Source organism: Fistularia commersonii, chromosome 7, assembly GCF_037954325.1.
Source record: "Fistularia commersonii isolate RoL2024-O1a breed Wild chromosome 7, RoL_Fcom_v1.0, whole genome shotgun sequence".
NCBI lineage: Eukaryota > Metazoa > Chordata > Actinopteri > Syngnathiformes > Fistulariidae > Fistularia > Fistularia commersonii.
Genome location: NC_141290.1, coordinates 2,593,306 through 2,607,431, shown reverse-complemented (window position 1 = coordinate 2,607,431; position 14,126 = coordinate 2,593,306). Strand labels below are relative to the sequence as shown.

The 14,126-nt window shown below is 38.6% G+C and overlaps 1 protein-coding gene across 11 annotated transcripts in view; it reads right to left on the bottom strand.

Annotated features, from left to right (window-relative positions):
- The window catches only part of LOC147232334 (unconventional myosin-IXAa-like), a 164,909-nt gene that overhangs the window by 21,030 nt on the left and 129,753 nt on the right, over positions 1-14,126 (bottom strand). For all 11 annotated transcript variants that reach the window (XM_086149118.1, XM_086149116.1, XM_086149113.1 and 8 more), the window contains 10 exons: positions 12,731-12,806; positions 12,504-12,638; positions 12,283-12,322; positions 12,074-12,196; positions 8,461-8,541; positions 8,259-8,369; positions 6,462-6,584; positions 6,217-6,366; positions 1,922-2,229; positions 73-768 (listed from right to left, as the gene is read on the bottom strand). In XM_086149118.1, coding sequence (XP_086005244.1) covers positions 73-768; positions 1,922-2,229; positions 6,217-6,366; positions 6,462-6,584; positions 8,259-8,369; positions 8,461-8,541; positions 12,074-12,196; positions 12,283-12,322; positions 12,504-12,638; positions 12,731-12,806 — 1,843 coding nt within the window. The remainder of the gene's footprint in view (positions 1-72; positions 769-1,921; positions 2,230-6,216; positions 6,367-6,461; positions 6,585-8,258; positions 8,370-8,460; positions 8,542-12,073; positions 12,197-12,282; positions 12,323-12,503; positions 12,639-12,730; positions 12,807-14,126) is intronic.

The following is a 14,126-nucleotide window of genomic DNA, read 5'->3' as shown; positions in this document are numbered from 1 at the left end:
ACGGGGAAAAAAAAAAGTTAATCACGATCGGTCGTCGCCATGGTTACGAGACGGCGCGCACGTCGGACTCACTTGGAGAAAGGCAGCTTTCGTCTGGGCGGCGAGAACACGTGCGCGTGGCCCGGCTTCTCCATCATGTTCACGACGACCGCCTGGGCCGGGGCGTCGGATACGGTTTCCGTGGCGACCCGGACGTCCGGAAGACGCGGTTCTTCTTCCCTCCGGGGTTCTGGCCGGCCGTCCTCCACCGGACTCTCCTTCTGCATGCTTATCAGCACCACCACGGGCCTCCTGGAGGAGGAACCTCTCCGCTCCACGCCGTCCGCTCTGGCTTCGTGCTGCGGGCTTTGGTCCGACGGGATGTAAAACCTGGCTTTCGGACTTTCGCCGCCGCCGCCGCCGCCGCCGCCGTCGTCGTCCGAGACGGGTTTCTCGTTGTGGTTGGAGTCGGCCGGACGTTCGTTCGGCTCGCCGTCCACGCCTTCCGGTTCCTCCGAGCCCGGATCTCGGATCACGTCCGTTCCGTCTCCTTGGAAACCGGCGCCGATTGTCCGCACCTTGAGGAGCTCCAGGCTGAACCTGGCCTGCTCCAACTCCCTCATCCGCCGGCTCTCTCTTTTCGACCGGGTCTTGTGGCTCCGGTCCGAATCCGCCTCCTCCGGGTCCGCCGCCGGCGCCGAGGTGTCCTCCGAGGCTTCGGGTTCGGCGACGGCGGCGTCCGTGTCCTCCGCGGCGCCGCCGTCCGGCTGCTCCATCAGCTCGCCGAGCCTGAAAGTGACGTGGGAGAAGAATGTCGTTTATTAAAAAAAAAAAAAAAAAAAATTGATTAAATAAATAAATAAAATAAAATAAAATTAATTAAAATAAAATAACAACAATGATAAATAATTAATAAAACATCTTATTAGATAAGATAAGATTATTTATTATTCATATTTTTAATCAGCCGTGTTACACACACTGATTGGAAAAAAGCATTTCTACATATTTGTGGATGTTAATGGTATGTATTTGATAAAAAAAAAAAAAAGAATAAATGAATAAAATAAAATAAAATAAATTTAAATAAAATAAAATTAAATCAATTAAAATAAAATTAAAATAATGATAAATAATTAATAAAACATCTTATTAGATAAGATAATTTATTATTCATCTTTTTAATCAGCCGTGTTACACACACTGATTGGAAAAAAGCATTTCTTCTACATATTTGTGGATGTTAATGGTATGTATTTGATAAAAGAAATAAAGAATAAATGAATAAAATAAAACAAAATAAATTTAAATTAAATACAATTAAATTAATGATAAATAATTAATAAAACATCTTATTGATAAGATAATTTATTATTCATCTTTTTAATCAGCCGTGTTACACACACTGATTGGAAAAAAGCATTTCCTCTACATATTTGTGGATGTTAATGGTATGTATTTGATTAAAAAAAAAAAAAAAAAAGGAATAAAAATTAAAATGTTGACACCTGTGGCTGATAGACAAGTGTGGCCGAAATATATGCACATATATTTATTTAGTTTTTTTTTTTTTTTTACCCGGAGCTGCTTATATTCATGTGCGCTCAATAGTCTGGAAATGACGATACTTTATTGATCCCCATAGGGGAAATTCTTTTGTCCCAGCAGCGCAAAAATGATAATATCAATAAATCTGAGTATAAATATGAATAAAAGAGACAATTTAAAGATGGCAAAAGACGTCCACAGATAAGAATAGACAACAGAATAAAAAAAAAAAAAGGCAGCAATGGTGAGAATAGGCAACCGAAACGACAGAAAGGAAAAGGATAAGCGTGACAATAACACTAAAATAAACATGATGTGAGTAAAGTGACACCAACAGGGATTTTAAAAGTAAACAAATAAAAAAAGATGGTGTTTATACGAGTTTAAACGCTACCTGAGCCGCGCCAGGAAGCCGCGGCCCGTCGCTTGGAGTCGCACCACAGCCCGATACGTCCGGAGGTAGCGCCTCCTCTCCTGCAGCCCCCGCCACGCCGCTTGGAGGACGATGGCGGCCAGGGATCGCCGCCGACGACGCCGGCGGCTCCTCCAGCACCTCTGGAGGACCACGGCCGAGTGGCGGCGCTGCAGGAAGCTCCGCCGCTCCCTGTAGCTCCTCCACGCCGCCTGCAGACACACCGCCGCCGCTTCCTCCACGCGCCGGTCCATGGCCGACTGCCTGAGGAGGCAACGCCGCCACCATCGCTGCCGAAAGAGACACAAAGATCGATATTTACTCAAATTAATCAATAGTTTCACACGGGAAGCGTGTGGACGACATTTCAAGTACACCAACGACTTAAGAATAAGAACAACTTTATTAATCCCGAAGGAAATTGCTGTGCCAGAGTTACAGAAAATATAACAGTAATAAATAATAAAAGAAAAGGCAGAATTAGAAATAAAAATAAACTGTAAAGTGTCTCAGTGAAACTATAAAGTGTCTTAGTAAACATTGATAAAACTGTAAAACTATAAGTGTATTGGTAATTTTTTATTTATTTATTTATTTTTATTTATTTATTTTTGTAAACATTTTTGTAAAAAATTTCAGATTTTTTTTTCCTGAATTTAATTTGATTTATTCATTTTTTTCTCTCTTTTTCAATTCTAATTTTTCTGTTCTGTTTTATTTTTTTTTTTTTTTTTACAATTACATCTTATTTATTGCACCCTCCAAAAAAAAAAAAATGAATATATAAAAAAATAGGAGACTGTGAATTGTACAGACGTGTGAATGAATGAGTGAATGGCTGCATGTCTATGTGATGTGAACAAATGAATTAATGTCTCATTATGACGTGTGAATGAGTGAGTGAATGGTTAAAACTGTTTTATGTCAACGAATGACTTGCATGAACGAGCGAAAGTTGTTTTTTTTTGACACATCAATGAGAGGGTGAATGGTTGCACGTCTCTATATGACCTTTGAATGAATGAGTGAATTGTCGCATGTCCGTATGTGTGTCCGAATTGCATCTAACCACCCGAGGCTCAACCGCGACAAGACTGAGCTGCGCTTTCAAAGGTTCTCCGCAAAGAGACCTGGTCATCACCATGACAACGCGGCGGTATGGCCGACCCCGACTGCGAGAAACCTGGGTGTCGGCCTAAACAACCAACTCCTGCGGATTCTTCCTCTACAACATTAGGAAGATTTGCAGATTCCTCACGGAGGATACAGCGGATACTCATTCGGACTCTAGCCTTCTCTTGTTTGGACAATAGCAACTCCCTCCTTGATGGTGCCCGTCAAGCTTATTGAGAAAGCAGCAGCCCGCCTGGTGTTCAACCGTCCCGAATTCTCCCACAGAACTCCCCTTCTTATGTCCCATCACCCTTCGGTAGCCTCCTACATCAAGTTCAAGTCCTAAGTGCTCGCCTACTGCTAAGCTACATGTCCATACCCTTCCCTGATCTGCCACCTAAGGGCAATCATCCGCCCCGTCACTTGGAGCTCCCGGCTGTCGATCTAACCGGTCTCGGCTCTTCTCTGTGGTGGAAGGAACTCCCGAAAAAAGGTCCGAACAACGGGGTCGCCCCCATCTTTCGCAGTGAGCTGAAAGCATACCTCTTCACCAAGCACTACCCTTCTAATGGCACTTAGCCTCCAACCCCCCAATGAACCCAATGGATGTAGACTGAGACGGCTATTTTGGTTGACTGGTCGCTTCTAACTCCCCATGACTGGTATTTTGGATCCTCGGTGACTGAATTGGACTTCTTGTGAGTCGCTTTGAATAAAAGCATCAAATGACTGTCATGTAATGTAATTTAATTTAATGTATCGTAATTTCTGGACTATTGAGCGCACCTCAATATAAGCCGCACCGGCTAGCCGATCGCTATCTCGGGCTTCCTCCTGCGCACTAAAACAGTCAAAGTCGTCTTCTTCGGTGTCGGAGTCGAACGGACTCAGAATTTCCCGGTCATTTCATCGGTACGATGTGACGAGGATAAATGTTTTAGCGGCGTGAAGCTCGTTAGCTCGTGCATATATTAGCCGCATCGTTGTTTACGTGGAAAAAAGTCGCGGCTTATCGTCCGGAAATTACAGTATGTGACGTATAGATAGTGAATGAACGAATGAATAGTAGAAGATGCCCGACTCTTTGAAATATCGCTCCGCCTTTGTCCGAAAACTAAATGGCGTCTCGTCTTCCTCGCACCCGTCGCCCCTCCATTTTCGACGGAAACGGGAAAATAACCGATCTGATTTGAGACAATGAAAAGCCGACTCTCCGAAATGTAACACCCTCAACTTGACAGTTCTTTTCTCACAGCCGCTGCTAAATGATTCGTCTCCCGAACGTCATCCGAGCTTTTCCCCGCCGAGGGTTTCTGGACAAGCCGGGTTTGTTTTCGCTCAGCCTGACAAAGATTTGGACGACTTCCCCGCTGCGGATTCTTCCAGAGAAAACATACCGACACTTCAGTCTGGATAACGTCGGGTTTTGCTTTGAGTCTTAATCAACACGGCAGCTTCGAACTGAACTGAATCACATCCGAAAGGCAGATTCGTCCGCTTCTGATGAATCTTTGCGCAACAAATCTGTTTTTATTTGAATACTAGCCCTATTATTATTATTATTATTATTATTGTTGTTGTTATTATTTACAATGGCAATACCCCAGTTCTCATTATTATTAATTTTTTAATTATTATTAATATCATTATTATTATAGTAGTCAATAGTACAAGTTGGTAGTAGTAGTATTGTTGTATTGTGCATGATGATAATACTGCAGTGCTAATTTTTATTATTATGATTATTATTATTATTGAAATTGTTATTACCAATATTACTTTTATTATTATTATTATTTTCTAGTAGTAGTAGTGTTTTATTGTACATAATAATAATACTCCAGCGCTAATTTTGATTATTATTATTATTGTTATTATTATTATTATTATTATTATTATTATTATTATTATTTCCAATGGCAATACCCCAGTTCTCATTATTATCTTTTCAATCATTATTAATATTATTATTATTATTATTATAGTAGTCAATAGTACAAGTTAGTAGTAGTAGTGTTGTTTTATTGTGCATGATAATAATACTGCAGTGCTAATTTTTATTGTTAATATCATTATTATTCTTAAGATATTATTATGATTATTGTGATTATTATTGTAAGAACTATTATCATTTGATCGTGTACAATAATGATACTCCAGTGCTAATTAGTATTATTATTATTATCATTATTATTATTATTATTGAAATTGTTATTACCAATATTATTTTTACTATTATTTTCTAGTGGTAGTAGTAGTAGTAGTAGTGTTTTATTGTACATAATAATAATACTCCAGGGCTGATTTTAATTATTATTAATGTTATTATTATTATTATTATTATTATTTACAGTGGCAATACCCCAGTTCTCATTATTATTATCTTTTTAATTATTATTAATATTATTATTCTTATAGTAGTCAATAGTACAAGTTAGTAGTAGTAGTATTGTTATAGCGTGCATGATAATAATACTGCAGTGCTAATTTTTATCGTAAATATCATTATTATTATTAAGATATTATTATGATTATTGTGATTATTATTGTAAGGACTATTATCATTTGATCGTGCACAATAATAATACTCCAGTGCTAATTATTATTATTATTATTGTTGTTGATATTATTGATATTATTTTTATTATTATTTTCTAGTAGTAGTATTAGTAGTGTTTTATCGTACATAATAATAATACTCCATGGCTAATTTTAATTATTATCATTATCATTATTATTATTATTATTATTAAGATAACAAATAACACTCTCATGCTAATTTTGAATTTATTATAGTTGTTTTAACTGCATGGGATTTTATATATGTTTCACTTTTAGGCTTGTATCTCGTAACACTGGGTACTATTTTGATACTTTTAAACAAATCCTTGTATTTCTACACTTTCATTTGTATTTGTTTGATAATCCAAAATTTCTTCAATTATTCAATCTTTAATTATTTAATCATTGCCTCTCGGCTGACCTCTAAAAAAATCACCTATTTCAAATCCTCATTTATCAATTAAATATGATTGATTACCCGCCTGCTTACCAGCGAGAGCTGCTTCGCAGATCCTATAAATCAAATATCTACTTTTTTTTTTCCAACCTAGAGATGATGAGATCATGCCGGTAATTTAATTGATCACAACGGCGGCTCTGACCTGGATCGCGACGGCGGCCCGCCTCATATCCAGGAAGCGCTTCCTCTCCAGGACGGCCCTGAAGCGGCGCTGTAGCGTGACGATCCGCCGCAAAACCTCCCGATGGAGGAGGGTCTGGAGCCGCTGGCGCTCCGCCTCCCGCAGGAAAACCTGGATCCGTTACGGACAAAAACAAAACATCCTCGCTTGACAACTTCCACGCCAAACCTCACGGGTAGAGCTTCAACCCGGTCCTGTGAACGTACCGTCGTGTTGCCCACTTGGTAGCCGGCAGGCGGCAGGTGGATCCGCCGGAAGAACTCCCTGATGCCGGACTTGGTGGCGCCGGTGCCGCGAGGCAGGAGCACGTGGAAGTGACGGATGAAATCCTGCAGGGAGAGGAACGCGAATACGTGAATACATCTCCAGCGGCCTCCGGCGATACTGTACCCTGGAGGGGCGAGGGTATGTCCACTAAGCCCCTGTTGTATTTTTTTTAGGATAGTAAGGTATTAGCATGTCACTGTTAGCGCCAGTTAACGATTTTCACGGTCCCAAATTTTTGGAGCTTTTCCAAAGTCGTGTGTCGTGGAGATTTCTGGAGGCTTCTTTAAGAAAGTTGGTGAAGAGCAAAGAATGACCAGAATGGTCTTTGGAGGTTTATATTGAGGCCTCAAAAGGTACAAGTCCTGCAGAGCACAGGGTAGTCTGCAGGAGTGTACAAAGAACATAAAGTGAGGTTGCGTTTTAAGCGACAGGAGGGACCATCTTGAAGGACGCGGTCAGGAGACGTGTCTGGTTCCACGTAGGAGTGGAGGTACCATGTAGGTTCCACATAGGAGTGGAGGCACCATGTAGGTTCCATGTAGGAGTGGAGGTACCATGTAGGTTCCATGTAGGAGAGGAGGTACCATCTTGGAGGACACATTGGGAAGGTGGTTTTCTGAGTCAAGTCTTGGTCTTACGACAATATCATACATGTTTGGTATCATCTTAAAGGTGAAGCAACACAATCGGCAACCTACGGAAGCTCCGATGAAACAGGAAACGGCAGGATTTTTCTGGATGAACAGGAACGGCAAAGGGGCGGCATGGAGGGTCCGGAGTGTCCGGAGTGTCCAGAAAGAGGAAAGAACAGCCCGACTCGGATCGTAACAACCAACTGAGTGGACAAGAGGCTCTGCAGATACTCGATGAAAAACTTGCCGAAAGAGTCTAGTTCAGTGGTTCTTAACCTGGGTTCGATCGAACCCCAGGGGTTCGGTGGGTCAGTCTCAGGGGTTCGGCGGAGGTCAAGACACACATTGGTGACGACATCACTGGCCGCAGGTGATCACGCTACATAGCTCGGCCTATCTGTGCTGCAGGGATTTTGGCGCGCTCAGTTGTAGTAACTTGTGACTGTCGTGATGGTACGTCATGTGATTTCTTTCTTAATATTTTAATCCCTTCATACTAATTATGTCGGGCAAAAAAAGAAAGCGGTCGGAAGAACACGTACAATACGGATTCACATGTATGACGGAACGTGATTGGAATCGATGTCCTAACTGCATGATTTGCAAAGACAAGATGAGCAATTCTAGTCCGGCACCGGCAAAACTAAGGGAAGGTTTCTTTCAGCTGCATGGAGATGGGAACTACAAGAACATAGCGCTTGCTGAATTCAAGGTGAAGGGAGCCAGATTCGATGAAAAGGCTACTCTGCCTGTTCTTTGCACCCATCAACGAAACGATCCTCCATCCAATAAAGAAGGGTTCGGTGAATGCGCATGTGAAACAGGTGGGGTTCAGTACCTCCAACAAGGTTAAGAACCACTGGTCTAGTTGTACTCTTGTAACTAGCGACTGTAAGAGTCACTGTCTTTGTAACATCTCAGTCTGAGCCCAAAAAAAGTCCAAAAACTGGCCTCTAGATGTGAACAAGTGGGAGATGATAGTTTCCAAAGTCCTCCAATGTACGGGCAGCTTTAGACACCAAGGCCTCAGCACTTGCTCAATCGTGGTCCAGACCCTCTACGCCTGGAGAGCCGTGACCCGGCTCATGTGAGTTCTTGGCGTACCTGAAATGTGTACTTGATGCTGTATCCTGACTGGCGGATGCGGACGGTTTCCAGCATCCCGGTGTAGCGAAGCTGTCTGAGCACCAGACTGTCGTTGAAACGCAAAGGCAGCTAAAAAGAAAAGAAAGAAGAGGACGAGAGAAGCTGGTGACTGGAGAAGCTCTGGAACTCCAGCCGGCCGCGGACTTCAAGCAGGAGGTACCTTATCGGCGTTGGAGCGAATACACTTGACAAAGTAGGGCTCGGATTGATCCAAGGTCTCCATCAGCTTAGTGAGGGACGCCTAAACACACACACACACACACACACACACACACACACACACCAATAGATAAATCTAACGTGTTCAAGAACAGAAAAAGGGAAATATAGGATTGGTTGGAGTGTTCAGAGGACCTTCTGTGGACCAGATAGTCCTGGCAGTGATGGCAACAGGGACGGGACAAACCATTATAGTAGCAAAACCATTTCCATTCATTCATTCATTCATTCATTCATTCACTCATTCATTCATTCATTCATTCACTCATTCATTCATTCATCCATTCATTCATTCATTCATTGTTCCATCAAGAACCTAAACGAGGGGTCGCCATCCTTAACACCAAAAGAGCCGTTTGGACCCGGTTTCCTCGGAAAAGAAAACACTGGGAGCCGCAATTACTTTTTGACGTCTAAAATAAAAAAAAAGGTACAACTGTCTTTTTATTACCTTTACACTTTGTATAAACAAGTGTGTAGTGTGTTGCTTCTGAAATTCACAAAATATTACGGAGAAAATTCAATTTTATTTATGTAATGAACTCTTTTTGAGTTTTGGGCTTTCAGAGCGTGTAGCGGAGCCTTGACCTGAATTTTAAAAATAAATCGTGAAAAAAAAAAATCACTGTGTCAGTAAACAATTAAAAATTGCAAAATATCTTCATAAATATTTATTTTACCTGGTTTATGGGACTTCTGCTCCTGAACTTCTGCGCACAGCATCTGCAAATCAGGACTTTACTGGCTTCCGCGCGTGTGACGTTATTTTGAGCGGCGAAAAATAATAAGTATAATTTTATTTGATATTTCAAGATCACAATAATCTTCCAACTGAGAACTAAAAGTTAAAAAAAGGAATTAACACAAATGAAATACACTTCAATTAAATATTTATAATTTGTTTTCCCAAGACACTTGGAGCTGCAGTGTAAAGATGAAAGAGCCGCATGGGTTGCCGACCCCTGAACTAAACCATCCATCCATCATTCATTGTTGAATAAAAAAAATGTTAAAAAAAAAAAGTTAAAGTAAAATTATATATTTTTTTTTTTTTGCTGCTCAAAATAAATGTCACACTCGCGGAAGCCGGTAAAGTCCCGATTTGCAGACGCTGTGCGCAGAAGTTCAGGAGATGAAGTCCCATAAACCAGGTAAAAGAAATATTTATGAAGATATTTTGCGAATATTTATTTTTTAATGTTTACTTACAGTGATTTTTTCCCTGATTTATTTTTAAAATTCAGGTCAAGGCTCCGCTACACGCTCTGAAAACCAAAAGCTCAAAACACTCAAAATAAATTCATTCCATAAATAAAATTTAATTTTCTCTGTAGCACTTCATGGATTTCATAAGCAACACACAACACACTTGTTTATACAAAGTGTAAAGGTAATAAAAAGCAATATATACAGCGGTACCTTTATTTTAGATGTTAAAAATTATTTTCTTTTCCATGGAAACCGGGTCCAAATGGCTCTTTGGGTGTTAAAGGTTGCCGAAATGTCTAAGGTCACTAATATTGGAAAAAAGATGTGAAAACCACAAAGTTCGGAAAAAATATTGAAAATGTAAAAACTATTGGAAAAACTAAAAAAATTGGCAAAATGTGATAATATAGGTATAGTCATGAAAATTTTGAAAAAAATGTCTAAGGTCACTAACATTGGAAAAAATGTGAAAATCATCAAGTATTGAAAAAATTGTTGACAAAGTGAAAAATATTGGGAAAAGTATAATGTTAGTAAAATGTCACAGTACATGTATTCATGAAAATTTTGACCAAAAATGTCTAAGGTCACTAATATTGGAAAAAAATGTGAAAACCACAAAGTTCGGAAAAAAATATTGAAAATGTAAAAACTATTGGGAAAAACTAAAAAAATTGGCAAAATGTGATAATATAGGTATATTCATGAAAATTTTGAAAAAAATGTCTAAGGTCACTAACATTGGAAAAAATGTGAAAATCATCAAGTATTGAAAAAAATTGTTGACAAAGTGAAAAATATTGGGAAAAGTATAATGTTAGTAAAATGTCACAGTACATGTATTCATGAAAATTTTGACCAAAAATGTCTAAGGTCACTAATATTGGAAAAAAATGTGAAAACCACAAAGTTCGGAAAAAAATATTGAAAATGTAAAAACTATTGGGAAAAACTAAAAAAATTGGCAAAATGTGATAATATAGGTATATTCATGAAAATTTTGAAAAAAATGTCTAAGGTCACTAACATTGGAAACAATGTGAAAATCATCAAGTATTGAAAAAATTGTTGACAAAGTGAAAAATATTGGGAAAAGTATAATGTTAGTAAAATGTCACAGTACATGTATTCATGAAAATTTTGACCAAAAATGTCTAAGGTCACTAATATTGGAAAAAAATGTGAAAACCACAAAGTTCGGAAAAAAATATTGAAAATGTAAAAACTATTGGGAAAAACTAAAAAAATTGGCAAAATGTGATAATATAGGTATATTCATGAAAATTTTGAAAAAAATGTCTAAGGTCACTAACATTGGAAACAATGTGAAAATCATCAAGTATTGAAAAAATTGTTGACAAAGTGAAAAATATTGGGAAAAGTATAATGTTAGTAAAATGTCACAGTACATGTATTCATGAAAATTTTGACCAAAAATGTCTAAGGTCACTAATATTGGAAAAAAATGTGAAAACCACAAAGTTCGGAAAAAAATATTGAAAATGTAAAAACTATTGGGAAAAACTAAAAAAATTGGCAAAATGTGATAATATAGGTATATTCATGAAAATTTTGAAAAAAATGTCTAAGGTCACTAACATTGGAAACAATGTGAAAATCATCAAGTATTGAAAAAATTGTTGACAAAGTGAAAAATATTGGGAAAAGTATAATGTTAGTAAAATGTCACAGTACATGTATTCATGAAAATTTTGACCAAAAATGTCTAAGGTCACTAATATTGGAAAAAAATGTGAAAACCACAAAGTTCGGAAAAAAATATTGAAAATGTAAAAACTATTGGGAAAAACTAAAAAAATTGGCAAAATGTGATAATATAGGTATATTCATGAAAATTTTGAAAAAAATGTCTAAGGTCACTAACATTGGAAACAATGTGAAAATCATCAAGTATTGAAAAAATTGTTGACAAAGTGAAAAATATTGGGAAAAGTATAATGTTAGTAAAATGTCACAGTACATGTATTCATGAAAATTTTGACCAAAAATGTCTAAGGTCACTAATATTGGAAAAAAATGTGAAAACCACAAAGTTCGGAAAAAAATATTGAAAATGTAAAAACTATTGGGAAAAACTAAAAAAATTGGCAAAATGTGATAATATAGGTATATTCATGAAAATTTTGAAAAAAATGTCTAAGGTCGCTAACATTGGAAAAAATGTGAAAATCATAAGGTATTGAAAAAATTGTTGACAAAGTGAAAAATATTGGGAAAAGTATAATGTTAGTAAAATGTCACAGTACATGTATTCATGAAAATTTTGACCAAAAATGTCTAAGGTCCGAACCATCCATCCATCCATCCATTCATCCCTGACTGACCTGAAATTGTGCGCTGATGCTGGGCGGTTTCTTCTTCTTGTGCAGGTGGAGCAGCGACTTGGTGATGCGGTCGTGTAGCGTCACGCCGCTCAGGTACCGCAAGGACTTGACGTCTAACAGATGCTGCCGAAACCACACGGGGCCGAAACGGTGAGCGCCAAGGCGACGGGGACGCTATCTTCACAACCGGACCGGCGGCCGAGGCTTACCTTCGGGAGAGTCGGCTTACTTTTGATCATTTTGTTCCTCCTAAAGTCAAAAAGTAAAAATATTTCAGGGTTCGATCTGCCGGAGGCGCGGAAATACAGTTTAAAAAACAACAACAACGGTGATTTGGCGCCACCTAGTGGTTGTACAGTGTTATTGCAGCACAGTGACTGATTTTGTGTGTGTGTGTGTGTGTGTGTGTGTGTGTGTGTGTGTGACTCACATCAAGATGCCCTGAGCTCTCTCCAGGAGTTTGCTGTTGGACGAGTTGAGGAAGATGCCGTCCTCTTCCAAAGCTGTTGACGTCAGGTGACCCGACCTGGAGCTACGACCGTTGCAACCAACGCCGTAGCCATCCCTGTGGCGGACGGACGGGGTTATCACACACACACACACACACGAACACACACACACACACACACACACTGATACCGGTGAGGAGAAACTAACCAGCTGGCTTTTTCGTTGAGAGCGTTGGTGCCCTGCAGATCGGAGAGCGGCGTCCGGGGGTTCCTCCTGGTGATACCTGTAGGGGAAGAGAGCGAGGTCACTTCCTGTCGCCGCATTGCTGTCAATCAAGGGTTGCCGAGCAACAAGGAAAAAAACGACGAGATGCTTTGTGCGGATACTCTATGCATATGTATTTATATATACACACTGTTTGTGTGTGTGTGTGTGTGTGTGTGTGTGTGTGTGTGACAGTCAGCAGATCAAAGATGTAGACTGTTTACGATGTCTGATAATCTAATACAGGCAAAAAAAAACAACAAATATAACAAATATGTATGTGTGTATAGATATATGACCATATTTCCTGTATGTGTGCATACACATTCATACACACAAATTTCATATATGTATACATAATATGTATAGACATATAGAATATATGTTTATATTTATATGCACACACACAATTATATACTGCATATTTACATATGTATATTTGTATCAATGTGAACATATGTGTATATTATATTACCTTACATTACAGTCATTTGGCGGACACTTTTATCCAAAGCGACTTACAAAATATATATATATTTCATATACACACACACACACACACACACACACACACACACACACACACACACACACACACACACACACCATGATCTACTGCAGCTAGGTATCCGTCACTAATTATTACTTAATATCAAAGCTGTTGTTATATCACTTCAGCTGTTAGCATGTAGCTGTTAGCACCACAGTTATTTTGAGCTTTGATTTATTTTAATATATTAAGTTATTTGATCTGACAGGGTCTGACACCACCAATTATTACTTTTATGAATATCAAATCGATTATCGTATCACTTCAGCTGTTAGCATGTAACTGTTAGCATGACCATTATTATGAGCAATTATTTATTTCATGATATTATCATTATCTTAAGTTAATTGATCTGACAAGGTCTGACACCACCAATTATTACTTTTATGAATATTAAAGCGATTATTGTATCACTTCAGCTGTTAGCATGTAGCCGTTAGCACTACTATTATTAAGGGCAACTATTTATTTCATGGTATTATTATCTTAAGTTAAATGATCTGACAAGGTCTGACACCACCAATTTTTATGAATATTAAAGCGATGATCGTATCACTTCAGCTGTTAGCATGTAGCTGTTAGCACTACTATCATAATGGGCAATTATTTATTTTATGATATTATTATCTTAAGTTAAATGATCTGACAAGGTCTGACACCACCAATTATTACTTTTATGAATATTAAAGCGATTATTGTATCACTTCAGCTGTTAGCAGGTAGCCGTTAGCACTACTATTATTATGGGCAACTATTTATTTCATGGTATTATTATCTTAAGTTAAATGA